The following is a 26,595-nucleotide window of genomic DNA, read 5'->3' as shown; positions in this document are numbered from 1 at the left end:
CTCACATTTCTATAAAACCAAAATTAAATAAAAGGGGTATTCTAAAAAAAATCCAAATATATTTTTCTGTATTTTGCTACCTTTCAGTTTGTTTTCACCTGCCCCATCAATGCTGATTTTTTGTTCATGCTCATGTGTCAGCATCAACATCTGTGAGAAGAGGCAGAGTAAAATAGAAACGCCTATCACAGAAACACATCACAGTGTGTTGCCGATCAGGGTGATGTGTTACTGTAGCAGAACTGTAAGAAGCAGGTGAGCAGCTAGAAAAGCAATTATCACTCAGGGAACAACATATGTAATACAATGTTAAAAATAAATCAACAAGCAAACATCCTGGGATAAAAAGAAAAAAGATACTTTGCATTGGAGGCTGAATAATAAGCATGAACGGAAGAAATCCTCCGGGTAATGATTTGGTGGAAAAGAAGCAGGCACGGCGGAAGAGTGCTGTGCTCTGGAGATGAAGACAACACATCATAATAGGCCTAATGCTTACAGAGGAAGTCACTTGTCAAATAGGAAGCAGGCAGCCCTGGAAATATTGCTGTTACAGTAACTTACACTAAAACCGCTCAGTCTCACTGTCACGCACCACAATCCGGCAAAATACACAAAACAGCAGGCCAAGAAATAAACGTGAATGCTTAGGACATGCACACCAGAGTCTTTTGCAGCAACTCAGCCACCCACTCAAACTGATATATAACAATTGAATTATGAGATGAAAAATCAGCCAGGAGTGAAAAAACGTATGTTGGAAAAACAAACATTGCTGGTTTCCAAAAATGAAAAGAGAGCAACTTCTCTGCAACAAAGTGTCCCCGTACACACCCAGAACTGAATCTCTCTTCTGACACCAAGACTGCATTTAATACTACATTCAGTTTCATCCTCACTTGTAGTGGGTATTTTTATAAAAGCTGGCACAATACGAGACAGAAAAATACACAGCTCTTCACTAATGACTGCAGCAGAGCCAAATATACATACATATGTTCTAAAAAAATCTAAAACCGGGACGCATAAGAAGAACCAAACACGCTCAAGTGCAAAACATTCAAACAGGAAAGTTTTTAACTTAATACTTCAACGTCACTGGGCTTACTTCTACAAGTACAACTACTACTGCTGCTGCTGCTACTGAGCAGAGGAGTACAATGACAATTTTAGACTGATCCAACCTAGTATTGGTATCATAATGCTGGTTGTAGCCGAGATGGCAGAGCAGATTAACCTTAACAGCCACAAAATAATACACTTTGGGTAGGATTTATTGGCACAGCCTATAGCTTGAGTAAAACACAAGGCGCTGTATGGCATGTGTGGACAGCTGGATTGATTGAATTAAAGACATGTTTGGTCAGACGTGGGTGAGACAGACAACTGAAGCAGCTGAAACACTTTCTTCGTCGACACGCGTGATCTTGTTTATAAAATCAGTTGTCTAAGAGATCACTGTGCAACCGCCGACAGGGCTCAAGCCAAACAAACATCACTTCATTCTTTCGGAGGTACCCTGCCATCGTTTCTGACGAGGCACCCTCGTCATCAATCCTGACAGGGGAGTGAAGCTGGTTGACAGGAGAATAATTATTCAAAGGAGAAATATATTTTCAACTTATGGACAGGTTGTCACTTGGAATGAGTGATGTCAGGTGCTTCCACTTTTGTCTGGTGTGAGGGTATAGCAGTGGAGTGGAGTTGCACAACGTTAAAATAAAAGTATCCTTTAAAAAGACAGCAACAAAAAAACCTATACTATTATACTATTTTCTCACAGATTTTGGTCAAATGAACCAACTGCACAGAAAGGCTGATGCCAGCCTGTCCCACAACTGGTTGGTAGATTGTATCTTAGTGTCCACTGACAACTGAAATGCTTTCAGAATCCCAAAATCTCAATGTTCAGACAATTCCTCTGATGACAGTAGAGCAATAAAGGGGATTCGGTAACAACTGGGATTTTTCAGACTGTCACAGTTATAATCAGTATCAGAAGTCTTGCCCCACAACAAGCTGCTTGGTCCATTTTGGAGCCATTTAGATGTGAATTACTTCAAAACGACATTTCCCAGCGATTAGGAAAACTTAGTACATGCCACTATAACAGCAGATGAAAAAAAAATAGTCATGGAGCACAACATGGCATATTTTGAAAAATGTTGTTTGTTTTGAACACAGTAAGTGAACTCACATTGATCGATGTTCCCGTCTGCTTTCTCCTTCTCCTGCAAACAGAGAGCACACGCACAAAAGTGGTTATTACAGGCTTGGAGGAGTGAGCGGGAAAAAAACAGCCTTTTTGCAGACCATTCGTTAGAGTGTCTTTTCCTCTCTTCTGCGCCCAGAGAAAGACGACAGCGACAGAAATCAAGGGTGAACAGATGGAAAGAGAATGAAAGGCAGTGACAGAGGGTGTGAGAGAGAATGAATGGTGGGAGACAGCAGAGAAACAAGAAGACCCATACAAAGGCGGATCCCACGGTCAATTCCATCACACGATTGGAAATACACATGCCAACAGGCTGTAAGATGGAGGTGTCACTGTATTGTACTGGAATGGTTATCGGAACGTCAAACCACTGACACCACAAGGATAAACTGCCTCCAAATAAGCATATTTTGAACTGGTGTTTAAATCATGAAATGGAGGAAGATCATGTCCAGCTGTGATAGTAGTAGTACATACACTTAAACATAAAAAACAAAACAAAAAATGTCTGTATTGAGAGGAGCAGTCCAGAGACAGTCAAGCACTTTCTGTGGATATAGAAGCCATATGAACATATCACAAGTGATACAGACTTTATGGCCGACAACAGGAGTAAAGACTTTAAAGCACATGTATATAATAGGGAACAGGTGAGTGGGATAAACATGCAGCTAAGCAATGAATTAATAATGAAGTGAATGGAAAATGTTTGGTTTTGTGAAAGCTTACGATGGTTGTGAACTGAAATTCACTGCAACTCCCTGGGCATGGAGTTTTATTTTTGTTTTTACTTTTTTACCGTCAGTAGGAATTCAGCTCATGTGTGTTTGTACAGACTGGGGCTTTTTATTCAAAATTCCAAACAGTCATTCGAACGTGGGTGGAAAGTTCATGTTGGAACTGTGATGAAATTCAAAATACACATTCTAGAAGCACATCAGACCGTCTGAAATAGTTTTCCTTGTGAACCAGCAGAAGGTGCTAACTATGAACTTGACCTATGGCATGCCCTCTTGAATGGTAAGGTGAGTCGGTAATGTTATCTGAAGGAGAATACCAAGCATCGCGACACCAAAGCATCTGAAAAGTGGTGTGTGGAAATATTTTGGGTTCTACACCTTAGATGGCAAAGTAACGAACAAAAATAAGGCCGTTTGTCGACTTTCTATACAAAGCCGCTGGCATCAAATCTGCAACCTCACTGAGTTAGCTTTCCAGTCGAGTGAGGCAGCGGAGGAGGCACCACAGGGCGTTCTAATAGATTTGAACGAATTGCGTGTCACTTTAAATTTGTTCGAACTTGATTTTTTTGAAAGAGTGACAGCCCTTGTACAGACAGGTACTGTGCTCTCCAGCACCATCATCGTCACAACACAAAATGAGGGAATATGTTTTGGAAGAATCATGTTCATGCCTCCAATGGGCTACAGTTCCTGCGACCTATGCTGGCACAAGACCTTTACTTTGTCACCTGTTTGCGTGGGCACACGTTGTAGTCGTTTTGTTGTGCATTGTGTGCTTGTCAGCAGCTGATCGCCTGTGCTTGTTAGAGCACCAGGAATGTTGCGTACACCAGGCAAAGCAAAGGATCGACAGGCCGTTTTAAAAATAGAACAGAGGCAGGTCTCTTCCAATACAACACAGCTTCAGAAGAAGCCAATGTGTGGCAGTAATTGAAGTGTTGTGACATTTTGCATTCTTGTCCCTCAGTGTAGATGTCACCAGTAATGAGGCTCAGTGATGAAAACGTGTGTCTGTGAGGCCCTTGTAGCTTCCCGGGAGACTGAGAGCCTCACGAGAAACACAGCAGTCTTAGCGCCTCCCGTCACTGCCTCCTCCTTCCTCTATCCCTCTCGCTTTCTGCCATCTGTCCATCTTAATTGCAGACGTGCTTCCTTATGATGGCAGGATAAAATTGAGTGTAGTCATCAGCACCGCCTTCCATCATCTCGAGTGCTGCTGTTTGATCAATTGATTAGAGAACCAAACCAAGCATAGAGGTGAAGGAAAGGCTGCGTGTCTAAAAATATGATCCTCCCTTTACCATGACTCTCAGCTGGCCTTTATACTCCACATTCAGCTTTTGGGGACAATCATGGTGATAAAATAATAGTGTAGAAATAGTTGAAGGAAACTACTGCAGAGAGTAGATGCCAACATTCACACACAGTTGATTAGAAGGCATTTTTCTCTCTCCAGTGCTGACTGTCACTTTCAGTGGGTGGAGAAATGTAAATAACTACAAACAGAAATTCATTTGAACAAATGGGACAAACCCACTGGGTTTCAATTAGCGGGGATCTGATGCTTTTCTCTACCATATTCCCTCTTTGTGATAGAGGCTGATTAGGTGTATTTCTACATACAGAGCTTGCCCAGCGGGCAGAATTGGTGATTGGTAGGATGTGTTAAGATTATGACAGAATGGATGCTGAGAGATATGCACAACAGTAAAGAAAGGAGATTCAGTATGTATTTTCTTGATTGTTGCTCACTTCATTTCCAGGCTTATGTAAAACTCGCCACATTGTCTCAGGCACATCATGTCCTTGTTATTTTCATGACAGGTTACTCAGAAATACAAAACATTTTGGCAAAATTTGGTTTCCAGAGGGTTGAAAGGGATTTTTTTTTGTACCTAAACTTGCAAGGATTAAGGCAAATGCAACTAGAAGGGCGCAGAGAGGACATACTTCAAAAAAAGTTATGCCATGTTAAATAAAGTGGAGGTGGTAGTTTTAGAGTATTACTGAACTCATGCAATGGCCACCTACCACAGAAGTTGGGGCAGGGTGCAGTTAGTCTAACTGATGGGTACATCCACATTTAGTAATCTAGCAGAGGCACTGTTGCTATGTTACCAATTACACCTTCCTTAAATATAATTTGCAGGTGGAGTGTAACAGGTTTCCAAATACAAAACAATTTCATTCCAACCTTGAATTTTGAGGCTCAAGGTTATTATCCATCTTGAGCTAATTAAATAACCTAACTTTAAACATAGACATGATCGCTCGATCGTGATTAGACCACAGCAGTCACATGCCAGGATATAACATGTATTATTTACAAGAGCTCTACAGGCTGCACCTTTTGCAGGTTGGGGTAGAGTCGTTTCATTGTCCTGTATCACAGGATCATTCCACTGGGAAGTGTTTGATCAAGTGTTTGGGTTTTGTGGTATCTGGATAGTATCAGTGTTCAAACTCAATAAGATTGTTATAGCCTCTCGAAAAATTTGTACAAAAAATCTCTGAGTTCTAAGAGCCTCCATTTAAACACAAAACAAGTATCTGTAATTGCTGCCACAGAGATCGACATGAATGCATTCGAACAGTGGCGCAATACAAGCCGAGCTGTGTCTTTTACAAGGTCTGCTTCAATATGCCTTTTCCTCGCTCTCTTGTATGCGTTGCTATCCAGGCACTTCATTCAAGGACCCGTATGTTTGTATGTACCCACTATCTCTCTCTGGCTCTTAATTCAGTCAACAACAAAACACTCTGCTAGAATGGGCTGCCTGTGCGCCAATTCGGTGTTACGGCTTCAATATATTTGTCAAGCTGCAGCCTCAGTTAAGAGTCTGATACGACGAGCATATTGATACTTCGACCTTTTAAAGATACGGCCTGATTACAACAAAGAGGGAGTAGGAGAGAAAGAGAGTTGGATCTATATGTGTCTGTGCTTTCACGGTGCAGTCACTCCCTGATGTCTGTTGCTTAGAAGGAAGGGACCTTTCTTATCTAACTGTAATTCATCAGAGTACCAACAAGCTAATTAATGAGCTAAATGAAAAGGAGTCAGAAAGGAGGGGGAAAAATACATGGCAATGTACTGCATGTAAATGGTTATACCTTCACAAGCATCATTTTGATTACTCCTAAAATAGAAAAAGCCTCACAAATGAATTTTTTCCTGCATCGTTACCTGGAGTTGTATCACGTTCCAGTGATACTCGCTGGTAGTGTGTCCTCTAAACATTTCATTTGTTGAAATGTGTTCCTAGCTTCTAGAGACAAAGTCATAAACAAGAGTGTCACTAGGTTTTATATGCCCTACCTTACAGTATATAGCACTTGTGAATGTATGTACAAATTGCCTAATAAAGGAACATCAGGGTAGGTGGAAACCATGCAACCACTACTAGTTTCATAATTAACCACAAAAAACAATAACAATAAATCATTGTTGTAAATGTAGTATTAAAGTCTTTGGCAATCTCACAGTTCAATTCATCTCTGTTCATAAGCTGTTTGGTTTTGACATCACATCTATTTCACACTTCACTGTCGTAGCCCAATTTCCCCCTTTTTTAGGTCACTCCCCATTGATATATCTCTCATGTTACCTGTATGCCAATTCGTGCTTACATTTTTACTTTTATACTGTCATGTATTTTTCCACTGACATTATGTATGCTTCACAACTTGGAAAGACTATATCTTTAGTGGCTGTTTTATGACAGAGCAGTTGGAGAACATAAAACTTGACATATAAAATATTATCCTCCATTATACAGTGCATCTCTTTCCACCAACCACAAGTATCCTAAGATTGCATTCAGCACCAACAACTGTGTCTGCTTCGATTATGTCTTAACTGGCACACTTTTGGCCCTGGTATACAGTACACTACTCAATACTGTTGCTCAAAGCCGTGTTTTGTATCAAAGAGAAATGTATCACATTACTGAAGCTACACACACAAACAGAACCCAATGGTAACAATTGCATATGTCCTTCATACCTGAAAAGGTTTTCTTCAGCTTTAAGGACAAATTATCAAGAGGCTGCCTGAAAAACCGAACTAACCCTCTGGGAACTGCAATGTAATAAAAAGAAAAGCTTTGTGGGCACAAAGTCATAATTGAAATGTAAATGTATAGTTTGGTAGTCCTGCCACTAAAGAATAAAAACACTGAGACACAGAGAGAGGATGTTTTTTTTTCCTACGATGTCATTGTTCCTGTAATTATTCCCATTTAATTACTTTACCCTCTTACTCCTAAACCTTTTATCCAATGAGTGCAATTCCCTTTTCCAATGTGCTTTCTGCAAAAAATGTAACCACTCCACTCTTTTCCACCCCCAGAAAGCAAATCATGGCAAATATACGGCATAGAAAAACTCTACTGTGTTGATTGTCCCTCTACATGCAACAAACACAAGAATCCCGGACCATGACTGCTGCAGCATCCATCACTGTGCATCGCCCCTTCTACAGCTGGACTACTCCTCAGTTAAATATTTGGACAGTGTCTAACCATGGGTGAATAAAATAAGTATTTTAGTCCTAACAACTTAAAATCTATTGATATAGAAATTTCACATTTTTTACTTCTAATTTTTTGCCCTTTATCCATTATTATAATATTGTGCAACTTCAGCCTTTTGCAGATAGGATTCATGAAGTTTGACCTCAGGTTCCTGTCAATATTCTGGTGCGGCTGCACTGTGGCATCTTGATATCTGTGCCAGGACACATACCGTATTTTTACTGTCAACAACCCTGCATGGATTTGTCAGCACACTGCAAGCAACTCTGTTGCTCTGCAGTTATCCAAGATGGCCCCCAGTAAGTAGACAAGTTGTCAAAAGGCTTTCATCTGCATTTTTTCTTCTTAATTCCTCACTTTTCTACAACCCAAGCCGTTTACATGTTTTATATTGTTCTGGGGGATAGTAGTCACAAGGAAAAAAAAGACATCTGGCATTTCCAAAGGCTTTCAGAATGCATGCTGTGCAATCATGTGAATTCAAGGATTTGCATAATTCACTCCAGGGTCAACTTTAAATTCTGGCGTCAATTGACAGCTTTTTAAGTTCTGATTCGGGTCCAGGGGGGATGCCTGGGAATTGGGTTTTTTTGTTGGTTTTTTGCATCAAGGGATCTCATGGGACAGAACCACAGCTGAATGCCAACTTGGCATAGCCCAAAGTGAGTCAGACTTAGAACAGACCAGGGGGTGTACATACTTCATTTCACAAAGAATTAGGACGACCGCAGGGCTGTGTGGTGTGTTTCTGTCTGTGCGTTTGTCTGTTTGACAGTATGTTAGGCCTTTATGTTTCTGTTTTGCAGAAAACATTTTTGAAAGGGCTCATTCTTGCTGGCAAGGACCAGTTTGCTCGTGGGGCTTTTCAACCGCTAGCAAGCATATATCTGCTTCTTTGCATTCATACACAGCAAATCTATACTTCAATTAAACTTAATGTCCCAACTACACGCAAGACAATTTTGGAGAAGTAAACATTTACTTATTTCAAATCACATTCAAGTCAAACAATACCATTTTGTTCAGTCAAATGTGCAAAAATGGCTGTACTAAGAGACACTATTAGTGATTAAGAATGCCGTCTGATGAAGTCTCATGATCATGATCCACTTTTTTTTTCGAATCTAACACTATTTGGGATTATAATTAGAGCAACAGTTCTATTCAGTACTTGTCAGTTTTGAAAGGCTTTCGCAGCGTTACCTTCCTGTGGCTCTGAGCCAGGGTTTGGAGACCAAGAAGCTAATTTAGCCTCATAAGGTAATGTTGACAAGCTTTCACAGACCCCCGCAGAGAGACACCAAAGAATGAACATGATATTCATTTTCTTCATTAACACAACACAGGGGAACACCAATATGTGGTCCGAGCTTCTCAACACATGTAAGGCCAACAAACAGTAACGTTAACCCCTCTAAAACAGCACAGCTATAACTATGTACTGGCACTACCCCCCTGCGCGCGCGCGCACGCACGCACGCACGCACGCACGCACACACACACACACACACACACACACACACACACACACACACACACACACACACACACACACACACACACACACACACACACACACACACACACACACACACACACACACACACACACACACACACACACACACACACACACACACACACACACACACACCAGGTATGTTACAACACACGACCCACAAGAATAGACCAAAACAATGTTCATCCTAGCGCACATACATACACAAACATGAAATCTGTTGGCTGAGGTTAAATTGAATCCTACCAAGGCTTCGTTTGTCCTCACTCACTGATGATTAATGTTATATTTTATCTTCCACAGAGATATTCTAATTTTACACTGATAACAGGGTTCAGTGGCCTTCAACATCAGCTTACAAAGCAGATTCCAAAACAAATTATAGATCACATGAAGTGAATAAAAAGCATTTGCATTATTTCCTGTGCATGACTCAGGCGAGAAATCACATCACAATTAACACAGCTATGAATACATTCAAACACATAGTTGTTCATTAACACCTAAAGTACCACCTACAACCTTTTTTTCCTTTATAAACTTATTCTCCCATTGTAACAGGCCACAACAGAACACTGTGTGAAAGACAGTAAAGGTCTGGGCAGGGACTATTGAATTCACTGTACTGATTTTAGGCCGATGGATGATGCCATTGCCCATCACCAATAGCTGACAGTCATCAAGATGTCCTGAGCAGAGACAGAGAGGAAGTGGAATGTAAACAGTAAAGTTTTGTGCATAATGCTGCAAGATGGCGGAGCAACCCCGTGCCCCTATTCCCTCATCTCCCTCACAGATAAAACAGATGTCCTCCATCACGCATAACAGTGGAGCTCAAATCTTGCATGCGTCAGCATTGAAAACTCTTACAGCTGATAAAATATGAAATTATACAAATCGTCTGAGCTCAGCAGCTACTTTCTTTTTTCCAGAGTTGGTACAAATTTGTGACATCCTCTAATTCAGTGCCATTTTATGGCCTTAAAAATCCCATCCTATATGCATTTTTAAAGACAAACTTTGCACAACAAAACTAAACAAGGGTGTTTTTGTATCTGCAGCAGTCTCTCTTATTCTGTCACTGCGGCTCACAACAACATGAGAAGACTATGTGACAATAAAAGAAATTAAAAACCAAACCCTCCGATTTAATTTGTTCGAAACATTATCCACATACAGTTAAACATTTCCAAAGACTACAAATGGACATTTCAGGTGATCTCATTTGCCATTAACTGCATCTCTCTGCTTTGGCAGGAGAAACAATCTGACATAACCTGTACTGTGTATGTTATTGTACAGGCCACCAGTACTTAATTTAACTGATTAGCTAACATGTTGGACCTCAGGCAGGCTAAGTTCACAGTGAAAGCTTAATATGTCACATACTGGTGGTTGATGACGCCAACCTTACGTTACGCACATTCTAGCATGTAAACATGGAACTTAAGCCTATTATTTTATGGCAGGGATGTTAATAATCAGCAAACTTACCCTCTATCTGTCCTCAGGGAAGCTAGTTAGCAAGAAAGCAATTCGTAGGTCGAAAACAATTCTTCTTTACCGGTCTACTCCAACTTACCAGAGCAAAATAAAAACGTATGTTTCAACAGCTGGAGTAATTAGACAGCCTTCAGTTTTTTGTAAAGTTTGTCACCGAATGAAAACGTCACTTCATCTGATTGACAAACGACTCGACCAATGGCGTTTGGGTCACTGGACTATACAACCGCCCAAGGATAAAACACACCAATCAGCATCTTTTCACAGCCTAAATGGACACACCTGGCAGATTTCTTCAATTCAACCAATCAAAACTATGCATCTCTTCCTCAACACCCACATGTATTTGATTGACAGCTCAAATCCTCCAGTCATAAACCTGCTGGATGAAAATCCAAACAGAAAGAAAAAAGTAGCAGACCTTTGTTCACGTTTGTGGGCATTTCTGGGTCACTGAAGTGACGCTTTTAGAGTGATGTGTGCCACCTGTTGGAAAAAAGTATACATTTCTGGCTTTCAACCTAAAATTTGGTGCAGTAATTATATCAGTGCTGGGAAATAGGTGCGGTGAATTTCAGTTTAATGGCCCATATTATGAACTGATGTACTGAATTTGAAAAAGATGTTTAAAATGTATGCTTCTCCTGTGCTTACACCTTGAAATGAAGCAAAGTGTTTGCTTTGCAATGAGCCCATGGGTGTGAATCAGTTCTTCATGAAATTCAAATTTGAAACTATTTAAAATGGGCATATCAATAGACTAAAATGCACAGACGGGCTTGCCATGCCACAGGGAATATCAAGATAAGACTTTTCTGTTTCACAGAATTTAAAGTAAAATTTTCTAAAAAGAATTGTGTAACTCTGTTTTTTTTTCTTTCGTTTGATATGATCGATTTCTATTACCATGAGTTTTTTACTTGCTTGATGGAGAATGAGGCTGATAACTTCAGTGAGAAGCAGTGTGTGTGTGTGTGCTGGAGGGAGAGAGGAGTTGCAAAGGATACATACCATGGAGTGTTGTTCCTGGGAGGAGAAGGAGGTACGTGACATGCTGGCTCTATCCATGCCGTCTCGCCTGCTGCCCTTGTGCCCTTCAGCCCGCCAGCACCCTGACGTTCCCAGCAGAGCGGCCACAGCCACAGCCACAGCCCAAACACTCAGGCTTCCCATGAGTGTCTACCTGAGTGGGAAAGTAAAAACACAATGCACAAAAGGAGAACATTTAATTGCAACCATCACAGTTTTAATGTACAGAATTTGTTTAAAAAAAAAACGTCTGCCAGATAAGTGAGACAGTGGAGAAGAAATCCAGTGGGAGTATTATTTCAGACATGACAAGAGAAAACATCTTCGTACAACAAAAGCATATATTTGTCACTTAAATATGATGCCTACAACTCAATAACTTGGTATTAATAGCATCTATAAAATGCACCGTTTCATCCTCAAACACTTCCAGTAAGAATTAGCAAAGCCTGTGCAGTTTATAGACATCTATAATTCAAGAGACAAATACCTGAAAGGATGTTCATGCATGCAGTCACACACACACACACACACACACACACACACACACACACACACACACACACACACACACACACACACACACACAAGCACACACAATTGAACAAAACCTCTGCACTCACATATGCTCATCATACACACACATGCACACATGTGCACGGCATAATACAGCTACGTACACATCAAAGACCCAGACTGATGGGGATAATTATCTGTATTACAAAGGACACAGGGACATCTTTTGATGTCAACGAAAGAGACAACCCTCTGAAGTTGCAAATGGTGGAGTGTGGCGTGGGAGCTTAAAATATAAACTCAGAAGATCTATGTCAACGCAGTGACACACACTCACACATACAAACACGCACACAAATCTTCAAGAAAAAAGATACACAGAGCACCACCACCACACCATTGTGTGCAATGCGGGGAAGTAAGAAGCTGTTAGGATTAGGATTTCCCCCCCATGGTCTGCTGTTTCCCCTTTTCTTTTGAGCGCTGTTGGTCCCCCTGTATGTCTGTCATACCTGGTTCCTGCTTCTGCCAATTTACCTACAGGCCTTTGCCTCATCTATCATCATCTGCTGCAGAAAATAAAAAACACCCCAGATCTTCAACCTCTGACTGATCGTTTGTTGCTTCACCTGCCTGATGCTTTGACTGCCTGTGCCTCTGGTTCATCACCCAGCTGATCTCTGTAACCGGTCCCGTCCAGCCAGGTCTTCATCCCATCGCCTGGTTGGGAATCTCTGCCTGCCTCACCAGCTCCGCCACCTGAACCTCCGTCTACAGCCCAGCTCCACTGCCTGCACGGCCTCGGACCCTGAAAACCCCACCTGCCTCCACACTTTGAATCCAAATCTCTCAACACCTCTAAAAGCACCTGAAGTAGCTGCACATATTTGTTTCCTTTGGTAAATTATGTAGAACATATCAAGTAGACATTTCAACTGGAATTAAACAGTTAGGGGGCAGGACACTGTACTAATGGGACAACCTTAGAGTAAAATACAACGCAAAACACTAAGAACAAGACCCATTAAACAGCACCGTATTAAATCATCAGCACTCTGACATAGTCACATTAAAACAAGAACACTTTCATCTGTACACTCGTAGTATTTATTTTAGGTCAGCGTGCTGTGTTTATATTGCATTGTACAGGTGTTTTGTTATTGAGTCGATTTCTTGTGTGTGGAGTTTCACGTCCTCCAGAGGAACTCTGCACTGATGAGAAAATATTTATTGGACTCTATCAAAGCACTGATCAGCTGATGGTGTTTATGGTTGGACTATGTGACACAGCAGTTTGTTAAGTGTGTCATTGTACTTTCTGGGAATTTGTTTATTGTTCTTGCTGTGCGGTCTTATAGTTTATTACGAGACTTTATTATGTGTTTTACTGCAGAACCAGTCTGAAAACAAATTCCCCTTAGGGGGCCATAAAAATTTCCAATTGAACTGACACAAGGGCACAACAACAACGCTATGCATGTCAAACACAACAGGTTTTTATGGTGTTAAATGTCTGCAGCAGTTCTTCAGTAGAATATTGAATATTGCAACTGTGCCATGATTAACCTTGGCCTATTGTGCTCTGGTCTACGCTGGCTGAAATGTATTCTCTGCTTTACATATATATATTTTTTGCTTTTTGGAATAAATAGATAAAGAAACACTTTTGCACGATTTTTTCTAAATACATTTGAATGATTTTAGAAAATGTTCTTCTTGTTTTGACCCTTTAAATGACTTTTCAATAAACTTTTCACAGTGAACATGTCAGCAGTTGCCTGTTTATACATGCAGGGCATATGGAGCAACATTCAAACTACTAATTTGGAGTTTTTCTGCTGTGTCTTATACATTTTTTCAATATTTACGCAACTTTTATCTCGGACTTTGTCCTCCATCAATTCCTGAGAAAAGAAATATCTGTCTCCCTGATGATCACCAGCTCAATGCCGCCTTTGTCTGTCTTCCATTTGGTGCTGAGCAGGTAGCACACAGGAAGTTTATTGGAACTTTTTTCCTCTGAAAAAAACCCTGGCTGCTGTGTGCGGTGATAAGTCTCCATGGGCTCACCACTGTGTCACATAGTCATTAATCCATTGTTTATGTGAAAATACAGAGTTTAATACATGTTTGTTATATTACCTCGTCACCTTGTTGAGGAGTTGTAGCATCAATTAACTGACAAACAGCCTCAACTTAAAATAGACTTCACTGCTAGTTCATACATACACTGCTAACTTCTGACTCTGCCAAAGTCACCAGCCTCATCGTCACTCATAGCCTGGAACCCAGACGAACTCTGGGAGCTCATTTCATTTCTCTCACTCCCAGAATATACATGCATTTGAGTATTAGTCTGACTACGCCAGGCTACGTCATTCACCCCGCTCTCACTCAAATTGACTGCGTTTGACTTGAAGTTGAACCCAGCGATTATCTGGGCTTTCAGCTGCTTCTCATAGTCAAATTCAACAAATGGAGCTGGCTAAGGAGTCAGAACCTGACATGTGGTTGAAAGATGTGTTATTTAAAAAAAGGTTTAAAAAAAAAAGGTAAGCAGAGAACCATTTATACTTGGCATTAAAATGCATTCTGGGGGATAAGATCATAGGTGCAGGGGAGCCACAGAAGGATGCTCTTTTTTAAAGGGCCGTAGATCCAACCATCACAAAGGTGTCTTTCGTGCAGGAGAGCCAATAAAAGCAAATGGAAGTGTCAAGGTTTTCATTTTGGTATTAAAAATGTATTGATTGATTCTTAATGTCAACCTGGAGTACCTCACAAGAAAACATTCCACCTTAAATGTTGCTGCAGTTTCTTTTGAGCAGCAGAGTGAAATAAATATTTTTTTTTTTCTCTACCTCAGTAAAGTGAACTAGTAACATTCATTCATTATCCACTCTTTTGACACAAAAGACAAGCTACAGAGACCTATATAGGATGGATTATGCGTTAATGTGATTGTGGTCAATACACATACAACAACTACGTGGGCAGAAATATGTAACAAAACACAACTGTTCCAAACCAGCAAGGTAACAACTAGCAGCCATCCGCCAGTAAACACACAAAAAAGTTCTCTCTGCAATCGTCAGCAATCGACGTGTTTCAAGACACTCGTGGATGGAGTGGAGACGAGACCAATGGAGGCTACTGTCTTCTTCTACTCTTTTCTCCCTGCTTGTTTGGTTTTTTTGGACCCATGGACTTTCATGATAAGCGTTTTTTCACAATTGAAGCAACAAGAAACAAGCAGCGTCAAAGATAAAAAGAAACGAAACAATATTCATATGAAGTATCCTCGGTTACTTCCCACCACTGCTAACAGAAGTCCTGTCAGTGTAAACATCACTCGACAAGGAACCACCGACATCAGTCAGCGAGCTAGCCCGGAGCTAATGGGCCCTCATAGATGAGAGCTCGCCCTTGTGAAATTAAACACCAAATGAGATCTGCCAGTCACTGTCTTAATGGGCTGCCTCGCCCTCTGGCATTGGCCCACACACCCACACACACACACACGCACGCACGCACGCACGCACACAGACGCACACAGACACACGCACACACACACACGCACACACACGCACACACACACACACACACACACACACACACACACACACAGCACTAGTGGTGTGGAATGAGTGGTCCCTTTTTAAATTCCTCAGGAGGGAGAAAGTCGAAGAGGAAGCCATTATTTGACCAGAATATTAAAAAGCTTAAAGAGACATACTCTTTAAACCCAGTCCAGCCTCCGGCAGCTTTCCTCAGATCAGACTTGTTCGGCGAGGGACTTGCATTCTATACAGACTAAATGTGTTGAAAGTTAAATGCCATCTATTCACACCCCGGCAAACCATCTCTCTCCCCATCTCTCATTTTTCATGTTTCCTTCTTCACAACTACCACTTTTCTGGCCAAAAAGTATTGCTTGGCACTAAAAGCATTCTGCAGAGCAGCCTGCAGCCGACCAGCCTGTCTCCCCTTTCAGTCGCTTTGTGTCTCGTAGGATAATTCATACTCATTTTCTTTGATACAAGTTTCCGAGGAATCGGTTTGAGGGCTTTTTAAATTAGGAGCTGAACCAGCGGGTTATTAGATGAACCAGAATCTTGTAATAATAGATTTAAAAAGAAAGGTGAACAATGAAGAAAAAAAAAAAGAAAGAAGAGAATTCGAGACCCAGAGGGAACTGATGCTGAATATCATACATCATTGCAATGCAAGGACTGCGTATTTGTACTGGAGATTTTGTCTCACCGTCTTGCAGTGTCATGTTTGGAAAAGATCCATTTGCAGTCGGTATGGACTTGACTTGAGGACATTTCATTCTCTCCTGATTTCGAGTTCCACTGGTTATTTGTGATGCTGGCAGCCCGGGAACTAAATCTTGCCCGGAAACTAAACACTGAAGGATATAGTCAGCTTAATGCCTATGATGTGCAGTGCTCAGGTACGGTAAAGAGCCATCTGCTGCCATCACACTTTAAACTACGGCGTTTGGAGGAAGGCCTTTGAGACTCGTCAGCTTCATTCAACCATGAGTAACCGCTTAACTTTGAACAGCTAGAGAAAATAATTTAACGGATGGACAGATACAGTAGAAGAAGTCTATCCAAATATTCTTTCAAAATATTTTATCAGTTTTTCACAAATCCATAATACCCTGGAGAACTTCAAACTGCCGATACACGTCAAAGGACATTTCTCACTCTGGAAAATTGCTTTAAACAAGTTGAAGTGATTATTTCTATTAATTAGCATCATACGAATTGGTGAGTCTGAATCTACAGTATTCTTCTAGAAAATAACATTACACACAAGCAAAACAGACACCAAGAGACCACTTTGAACCAAATTAGATCCAATTATGACCTTGAGCCAGGGGGGAATTAGTCTCCCCTTTGGTACAAAATGAAAATTGTTTGAATACGTGATTATTTCCGGTTCCATCTAAACATACTTACAAAACGTTTTTCTCCCCCAGTGTAGTGAAACTTCAAAAACATCTGTCTCTGCTCAGAGGAGCACACACCAACTGTTAGGCTGCTGGTGAAAGGTGTCGGCAATATCGTGTATGGCTCCGTGAGAGCATAATGTTCACTGACACTGACAGCAGCTACAATACTAACAACCAGAGTCAAATTCCTTGTGTCTGTACTTGGCCAATAAAGCGGAGTCAAATACTGAATATATTAGGAAGTGGGGATTGCTACATGGGCACATCAATTTTACGTTAGACTGTCACCAAAGTATAGTGTTGTACAAAGTGTTGTAGTGAACAATAGCAGTCATGATTAGATTGGTTACAAACAAGTGGCAACCCACTGTGACGTCACCCATTGGTTTGGAACATCATCAAAATGTATTGATGAAGACTTGAAACTAGCGATTGCGATCATGAACACCTCAGGGAAATGTTTACTGACGTCATAAATCAAGTGAGAAGTAGAATAATTTCCTCATAGAGTTCTCTAGAAACTGACTTTTGCAACCAGTGAGTCGCCCTCTGCTGCTCATTTAAGAGAATACAGGTTTTAGGCACTTCCACATTGGCTTAATTTTCCGGACCCGGTAACTATGACCATTTTTTATATACAGGCTATGGTTACAGATACAATGCATCCTCAAAAGGTTGATCGCTGGGTTCTTGAACCGCTCTATCTGAAGATTTTGGTCAAAGTTGGACAAAACCATTGTGAACAATGAACTGATATGAGACGGCACAAATCTGGCTAAATTAGCCTGACGAATTGGCCATATTTGTCAAGAAACCGAGAATAAAAGCCATATGCAAAACCGGCATGTAAATGAATGCCGCACGTAGCCCCACAGCTTATCTGTCTCTCTGTAATGTCAGCAAGGGAGGGCCTCTAGCTGAGCTCTGAGACAAATCCAAGTGATCAGTCTGAGCTCTCCTTCCTGGTCTCCGTCCCAGCTCTGCGCCCCTGGAAGGTTTGCTGTCACAGTTAAAAATGACACATTCAGTTCCACTACGACAACTAGTCCCCACTCAGCATGCTACCTCCCTGCAATATGCTGAGTATTTAAAAAGATTACAAAGGAGGGGCGGGACGGACAAGAATAAAATAAGAAAAAAACATCTGCCAACGCTGAGCACCACATGCTGAAACTGTAGGGGTTGTGGTTCACCGCCCTGAAATAAAATATTCTGCATATGAAGCATTGTATTGAGCTAATTTCACTACTATGGTGCATACGGATTTTATGTTCAGTTATTTTTTCTGCATACGTGATAAGTACATTTATGGGAAGAGATAACTTCTTTTGAAAAAGTTATGAGTTGTGTGAGCTGCTATACCCTTTAAAAGAAGAAAGGTAAAAAAAAACAATATTTTGGAAAAGTACGTCGCTATTTTTCCCAAAAGGTGCATGCTCCATTTTGGAACAAGTCTCTCTACATGCTGTTACTTTGAGTGCTGCGTGAAACAGACGCTCCTCTTCAGTAAAGCCTCTCCCATCACCCTGCCCGGCGCCGGCCTTTCTGATTGCACTCAGGTTTCAAACAGCGCCTTAGCAGACCTATGAAACAGAGTGTGTTTGTGTTTGTGACGCTCCAAATGCGGCAGCAACTCGCTCGTCTGCGTGTCATTCTTATTACTGTGTGTCTGGAGAAGATATACTGACGACTCCAGCGGTGTCAGTCCGACTGTCAACCGTGCATCAGGATCACATATTCTAACCCTACTTATCTATAGACACTCCAGGTGACGAGGTAATGCATTCTCTCAGGGATTTTTTTTTTCCCCCACTGTTAAATATTTATTTATTTTATGACAAGAAATGTGATACATCTCAGGGTGCTCTGGAGTGGTGTTTCCCAAAGAGGATTAATGCAGCACAGTCGTCTGGAAAGATAAGGGAATGAACTGTCATTCACTGTGGGGTAAAAAGGCTCATCCACAGTGGCCCTCGGAAAGAAGACATGGGTTTGACAGCACATCTTTTTAAAAGCTGACATACACACAGCTCAGGGACAAATTAAGCAAAGATCTAATTAATGTTGGCTGTTGGAAAAAGAATGGGAATAGGCAACAGATATCTCCTGATCCCTTCCGGAAAGGTTGAAACCAGTGACCTCGGTCACAGACCCACACTGCTCACCTCTGTCACATGATCCGTGTCACGAATATATGCTCATCACCCAGCAGCCGTCAGGTGGACTAGATTATTATGTAAATGTAGAAAATGCCGATTCTTTTTCGCTGTCCAGGCTCTGACCTCGTCGCCTCTCTTCGAGCATCTTCGAAGAAGCCCGACCGAGGGCCGGGTGGATGCTCGGGCCGAGCTGAGGGCAGCGGCGGCATAGACTTCAGGTGAGTGGTGTCAGCAGGTATGCGGCAAAAAAACCCTAAATATATGAGCAGAGCGGTGACAGTTTGCGTACGCCCCCACGATCAGTGGTGCCTTGGAAAAGGTGATGGAGTGAGTGATGGGCACGTCATGTGAGCGTCGCTGGGAGCTCGAGTTGGGCTCCCCGAAGTAGCCTGGTTGATTTTCATCATATTGTCACGTTTTTTTTTCCAGCTGGGAATTGTAGATTTTGCAAACATTACTCCACCAGGAGTAAATAGTGCAGTTGTCTGAGATATCTTTTTATTCAGCCACTGAGTGTTTCACTATGTGGGACTGAATACAAACAGACTGTTCATGGTAATGAAGGAACAGGTCGCCCCGCGTGGCTCAGTGATGTGCTTTTAATCGCTTTGGACAACAATGCCGGTCTATGGCACAAAGGAATCGGAGGCATCGGGCCGTGGATCCAGAGACAATACTTGATAGGGTTGAATCAATTTTTGGTTTTGATCTTCACGTGATTTGTTGACAACCACAGGGACACTGAATATCACCAAAGTCGTCCTCATTTAAGAAAGTTTCAGGAGGCTGCAAATCTTTCTACAGACTTGATTCACAAAATGTTTAGCTGAAGGGTATTTTTGATATGTAGCAATGTGGCTGAAACAAAAGTGATTTGTTCCTTTAATTTATACAAATATGCAAACTATGGACATTTTACCAGCAACAACCTCACAAGGGTATGTATGTATGAGTGTGTGTGTGTGGGGGGGGGGGCACAATAAAGCTCGCCATAAGCCGGAGAGACACACAAAAGCCAGAAAATAACAAACAGCAGACTAAACAATGAGGACACCATTAAAGCAATTACAACATGTAACAAAAAACATATGGCAGCGGTGATAGAAAAGTGAATACATTCATTTTTGCAGAGGAACAAGTGACTGCACATGTGCCTTTTTAGATTGTGCTAAAGCGTCTGCCTCCCGGAGAAGGCACAGAGACCTCGGGGGGAAAAAAAACATCCAGGTTGTGGTGCTTTGCAAGATCACATCTTTATCAGCTCAGCTGCGTATGCGTAACCACGGGACTAATTATTGCCTGACACCCTCTCTTTGCCACTTTCTGTCCGTATGAAGAGGCAGAGCTTCAGGCTGTTGGGTATATTAAGACGCCATTTCAACGCTAGAGACAGAAAGAGAACGGGGAGGTTCATTCTTTCTGTGTCACACTTTATTCTCTCCACCATTTGTTGCTCAACAGTGATTCTGACTTTTGTCTGTCTCTCTGACATTTTATCTGCGTGACCAAATCCGCAGCCCTTTGGCTGTTGAAGCCAAGATAATGGCTGAAGTGCACACAAACCGTGTGTGACTTCCAAAAGTCCCCTGTCAGCTGTATGATGATGTGGCTGTTGGAAAAATGAAAAGAAAAAAAAAAGAAGAAGAGAAATAGACATTTTTTCATCCAAACCGACAAACAAATTTCTCTAAAATTGACCAAAGCACTTTTGTTCCCTAAACCTGACTGGATGCAATCGCTGGTCTCACAGAGGCATATTCTTGTATTTTGTACGTCCAAACCACCTTGTACTGACTCCCGTGCTGCCATCAATAAATGTTCAGCTTCATTTATTCAACAAAAACATTGCCTCTGTCAATATTACAACAAAAGGCGACAGGGCTGCTAATATAACATTCAGAAATATCAGTGCACCTCAGCGCTACATTGTCAAATCCCTGTTTCCTCACTGATTGGTGGTTTAATGAAAACAAACCATCTCTACGGATCCATTTTCCTCATAAGCATTTAAGCGTTCAGCAGTTAGTTATTAAATTATTAATGTTAACAGAGGGGTTTGTCTGTCGGCATGTTTGCTTTGTTGACAACGCTGTCACGCTCAGCCTTGGTGATTGCCAGGTTGTTGTTTTTTGTGAGGGGGGGGGGGGTTTCTACTGCCGCTCCATCGAAGCTTCACATTCACATCAATTCAGGGTTGGGATTTACGAGCTCCAAATAACAGCAGAGGTGTTTGCAAGGGCTAAACCCAAAGTGGTGAATCCAAAGGGAGCTTTCAAAACCTGCTTCAAAAGTTTAACCTTTCTTCACTGGCTCAAATTGCTGACTTTTATCTATTTATTTATTTATTTATTCTCAGTTTTTGTTCAGTTTGCTTTGCTTTCCGGTTTTGTCAGACAATCAAACGGATCATTTTCATGTTCATCTTTATTTGCAGGCATCTGCTGCCTTAGCAACGGCCCATGTCCATAACAAAGGAAGCTGATCACTAACGACGGTCACTTAACCTTTCTACACTGGACTAGAATGTTTTCACTGAACAGGAGCAATTACTAAATGGGTTGCCTACTACAGTGGGTGAGGCTTCAGGTCCTTTCCAAATGTGCAATGGAAATATATCTACTGTATAAGCAAAAGAACCTCCAATCAGCAGAGTGCGAAGTGACTGTATTTAAAGGGGGGAGGCAGATTGGTGGCTAAATTCACTGCAGAAAAAACTGTTATGCCAGGTGACCTTTCAATAACCCCTTTACGCATTTCTCCCTCTCTGCTGACTCTTTCGTCAGTTTCCCTGCATTCAGGCAAAGGAGGCAGCGAGCACTATTTGCCCAGTGCCGCGCGGCTGAAGCTCTAAGCTCAGCTGCTGTGTTCATATGGAATGCAGCAGCAAAGGTCATTTCCAGAAGTTCAACATTAGTGATCGGAATTTCAATTGAACCGTGTTGCTCACATTTTGCGGCCCCTGCACTCCACAGGGAGAACAGGGGACCTATCGGCTGAACCGACGGACACGCTGACGTGTCTCCGGAAGAAAGAAGTGCAGAATCTAATGGAGCAAGTTACCGGTCGTCCTCAGTTGCAGTGCCGTTGGTATTAAGTGCTTCCCATTGTCATAGGTCTCATTTTAATCAGAGATCTCGGGGTGAGTGAGTGTGTGTGTGTGTGTGAGCGTCAGTGTGCCCCCTCCTAAATCCATGAGGAAATGTTTCATCAGTTCAATTTAAAACTAATCTTGTCGGCCCCATCAGGAGTGTGGGTGCGTGAGTGTATAGCGAACGGAGCCGGCCCATAACAGTGTGACTCACCATCTGTAATGCCTTTTTTGCCTATGTTTGGAGTTCGGCTCATTATAATTCTTTGTAAAATTTTGCAAAGCCCAACGAATCAAAGTCACCATGCGTAAAAAAAAAAAAAAAAAGAATTTAAAAGGAAGGCAAGGAAATAAGTGGGTTTGGTTTACCCAAGGGGGTCGCTTTGTTGTGAGGAAATAAATCCTGCTCCTGATTAGACAAGCTCTGCATGGGGCCCAGGCGACGTGACGCCAGGCAATTAAACTGTTGACGAGTGGGACATTATAACTGGTATGACAAATTACATTTATTCTAATCAAATCTTCCATAGGATTGTCATCCAGGGCTGGAGTTCGTGTGGATAGTTCAGAGGGCCTACCCCTTTTTTTTTTTTTTTCTGCGGTCACACATACGCTTGAAAAAAAGGAACCATTGTTCCACACAGCGGTTTTCATCTGTGTACAGCTACAACTCAAAATATTGTAAATGGACTGTTTTTACTTTAATACTTTTCTAGTCTTGACGACCACTCAAAGTGATTTACACTACGAGTCACATTCACCCGTTCACACAGCGCTTCTATCACTCACACACTGACGGCACAGCCATCGGGGACAGTATGGGTTTCAGTGTCTTGCCCGAGGACACTCGCAGACCGGAGAAGCTGTGGATCAAACCTCGGACGCTCTCGGACCAGCTCTGCCACCTAAACCACAGCTGTGCCAAATGTCCGTCATGATGATTGGAATAATAAATGTGTTTGGGGTATTTTACCACGAACCCTGCCTCTATCCGTATTAGGATTAAAAGACTTAACTTCTGTTCCTTGTGTGCAAAACACAAGAAGATGAATGTGAAAGCAGCCGACTACCTCTTTCTCTAATGGACTGTGGTTTGCAAACTTCGAACAACCCAAGAACAAATCAAAAACAAAATATCTTTACGGCACACACAAACTACAAAATATTTCCCTTCATTCGAAGCGATACCACTTCAGTGCGAGATTATGAAAAAGCAGTAGCATACAGGATATTTCCTCTGAAAGCTACACTACAATTTATGAAGTGGGTGGTGAATTCTTTCCATGCACCTGTCTGCCATGCTCAGCCTTCTTCAGGATCATGAGCAGCAGAGAAGTTGAGAGACAAAAGGACCATTGTTCGCTCTCATCTCTCAGCAAACCTTCACATCACTTAGATGTTAAAAGCCAAACTGGGGGTATACAGTTTGGCTTGGCGTCATTTACAGTACTCCTTCTTTGGTTCCTTAACGTAACTTAAGGCAACTCAAAATCCAATTATTCTTCAGGAGTTTCACAACCACAACCACAGCAGCAGCATTGGCACTGTGACTACTAATACGTTAGAGATGGAAAACTGATGAGTGCCTTATGTTTTGCCAGCGTCACTCAAAAAGTCAATGCCATGCTTCATGTTGACACATAAATCCCTTCTGGAGACGTCATTTGTAAAAAAGACTGCCTGACTGAGAACAGCCCTACATGCAAGACAGGTGGAAGCCTGTGAAAACTCTTCCAGATTAAGCCCGGTTATTGCCATCCTTGAATTTTCCTGCTTTACGCAACCACCATGCATGACACTCCTCACACGCACGCTGCCTGCAGGCTTTTGCAGGGTTTAATTGCTTAGCAGGAAGAGGAAACCACTCGGGGACGATTCAACTCTTATGACTCAAATGTTACACTGAAGATTTTTTCATGTGTGTCTATATATATTTAAATATGTGTGTGTGTGTGTGTGTGTGTGTGTGTGTGTGTGTGTGTCTTATATGCCAGTGTGTCTTCAGTAACAACCTGTAAGTGTGTGAGTCATCCCACTATTAGACTGTCTCTGAAGCACAACAACCAGCCATAATCTGCCGGACACCGCGTGGTAATGGCTCTCCGAGAGACAGCTAATAAGTTACAGACCAGATTGCAAACTGCAATGAGCCCGACTGAGTCACTATTCTGGGCTACATCATTATTTCTCAACCGGCTGACTGTGACCCCAGGGCGGGCTGCAAAAACTGCTCTGAAGGGTTCAGCTTTCCCTGTGATCTCTGAACCCCCACCGCCCTGGTTTGCGTCGACACGAGGCAGTAGCTCTTTCGTCAAGCCATATTTGAAATGTCACCAAGTTCTGTGAACTTATCCTCTCGTCTTTTTTTCCCATCTTCATTCACACGTTTCCAGAGTCAGCTACAGGACAAACACAATAAAGCCAATTGTTGAATCCAAGGCCAATGAATCCTTGAAGGTAAATCTAACTTTTTTTCCCCCCGGGCCGTGTTGTGTCTCCATGGCTGCTTAGCTGTGTTCCACTGCAAAGGATGACAAGGCTTATTTCTAAGTGTGCCACTGTAAATTATGAGTTCAGAGCAGAGGTCCCGGTGCAAACAGACTCGGCTGAGAACCGCTGGCCATTAATATTCTCACTCAGGAGCGATATTGATCCCGTATGGTCTCTGCGTGCGCGCGTTGGACTGCGTGCCTGGATTGAGGGCTGTGATTTACAACCAGCTTTTCTTTTCTTTTTTTTTCTCCAGATAGTGCAGTGATGGATGGCCACGATTCTGTTCGCTGCATGTTGGCTCCATGTTTTGTATTTTGGGGGGGGTTCAGTGGAAATCCAACCAGCTGAAAACGCCGGGGCCAGGGACCGGAGCGTCTTCAGCACCACGGAGAGCTCCGGCGCCTCGTCGCCCTCTCTGATGACCGTCGCGCAGCTCTCCGGTGACACCGAGAGGGAGGGAGAGCTGAAGCAGCTCGTTTAACACAATCAGAGAAGAAAATCTGATCTTGTTTAAGCCCCCCCCCCAACCCTCCTCCTCCCTCTCACTTATTCTCCAGAGTTTCTCGCGTGCTGGTGAGCAGATGTGCTTTAACAGACACTGATGGGTAATAGATGAAGTCTTCCTTGCGTCCTGCCAAAGAAATTGGCTGACGGCGGGAGGACCGGGTGAGAAGGGGAGAAAGGTGGTGGTGGGGTGTGTGTGTGTGTGTGTGTGTGTGTGTCTCACTGTGTTATCATTCCTCTCCCTCTGCTGCTGCTGCTGCTCGCGCAAACCTGGCGCATCCGGCCGGAGGAGTCCCGCACGGAGACGTCCATCCAACACGATGCCCTGCCTGTTGTGTTCGAGCGGCCAGGGCGGCAGCAGCAGCGGCTCTGTGTGTGAGAGCTCACACCAAAGCTGGCATGTGGTCACAGTGAATGATGAACCTCAGCCCGTGTGGCTGCGCCAGACAGTCGACGACATAGCAGGCGGCGGAGTTAACCCCTGTCACAGATTGTCACTGACATCGCCCTGCGCCTCACGCGCACACACCCGGGCTGTGGATTGTGAAGCTCACCGACGCCTTTCCATCCGGCTACACACAAACTAATTGCAGAATTAGAGCACGCCACTGCCACCCTCTCCACAGTTCACGTCCACGCTCTCCCCTGACGCACACGGTGTCGGACGTCGTGCACCCCAAAACAACCAAACTTGGAAGACAGACACATGCAGCAACGGCGCATTTTTGGAGCGCTGATTGCGCATCGGTGAATACGGCTTTTCCACCTTACCTGTGTTATGCTGAGGCAAGAGGACAGAAAGGGAAAAAGAAAAAAAAAAAAAGGGGGGGGGGCAATTCGAGCAGATGTGCCACCGATTCCCTCACGGCAGCGCGTCCGAGCTGCGCTCCTCTTAGCTCCACTCCTCTCGTGTGGCGCCTCGGGCTTCGAAAGGGGGTTAAGTGCGGGCTGTGTGGATCAGAAAGCAGTGGCGGCGGGGGGGGAATGCGCGTCCCAACTATCAGCAGCGGTTCGCCATCCTTCCTCCGGCTGCTCCGGCTGGTTCTCCTCTCCGCGCTCCGGCTCCTGCTCTGCCCTATTTCAACTCCTCTCGCTCTCCTCCTGACGTCAGCCGCTGCACGCCGAATGCGGCGAGGCTGCATCCGCAGATGCATCGCACTGGAGAGCAACACCTGTGCGTGTGTGTGCGTGTGCGTGCGTGCGCGCGCGTGCGTGACAGTATAGAAGGGAACGAATGCCCTAGGAGAGACAAGGGGAATTTGGAGAATCACAAAATCTTGGGCTTGTTTGCCGATGTTTTATTTAAGGGGTTGGCAAGCTAGTCCAGTT

At 42.9% G+C, this 26,595-nt stretch overlaps 1 protein-coding gene across 1 annotated transcript in view; it reads right to left on the bottom strand.

Moving 5' to 3' along the window:
* The window catches only part of fstl4 (follistatin-like 4), a 165,399-nt gene extending 139,047 nt beyond the window's left edge, over positions 1-26,352 (bottom strand). The window contains exons 1-3 of the mRNA XM_035626956.2: positions 26,038-26,352; positions 11,526-11,697; positions 2,198-2,231 (exon numbers count right to left, since the gene is read on the bottom strand). Of these exons, the coding sequence (XP_035482849.2) occupies positions 2,198-2,231; positions 11,526-11,687 (196 nt within the window). The 5' untranslated portion in view covers positions 11,688-11,697; positions 26,038-26,352. The remainder of the gene's footprint in view (positions 1-2,197; positions 2,232-11,525; positions 11,698-26,037) is intronic.
* Positions 26,353-26,595: the final 243 nt, after the last annotated feature.

This window comes from Scophthalmus maximus, chromosome 2 (genome assembly GCF_022379125.1).
Source record: "Scophthalmus maximus strain ysfricsl-2021 chromosome 2, ASM2237912v1, whole genome shotgun sequence".
Lineage (NCBI taxonomy): Eukaryota > Metazoa > Chordata > Actinopteri > Pleuronectiformes > Scophthalmidae > Scophthalmus > Scophthalmus maximus.
Note: the sequence above shows the minus strand (reverse complement) of the source record. Positions and strands in the feature narration are given on the sequence as shown.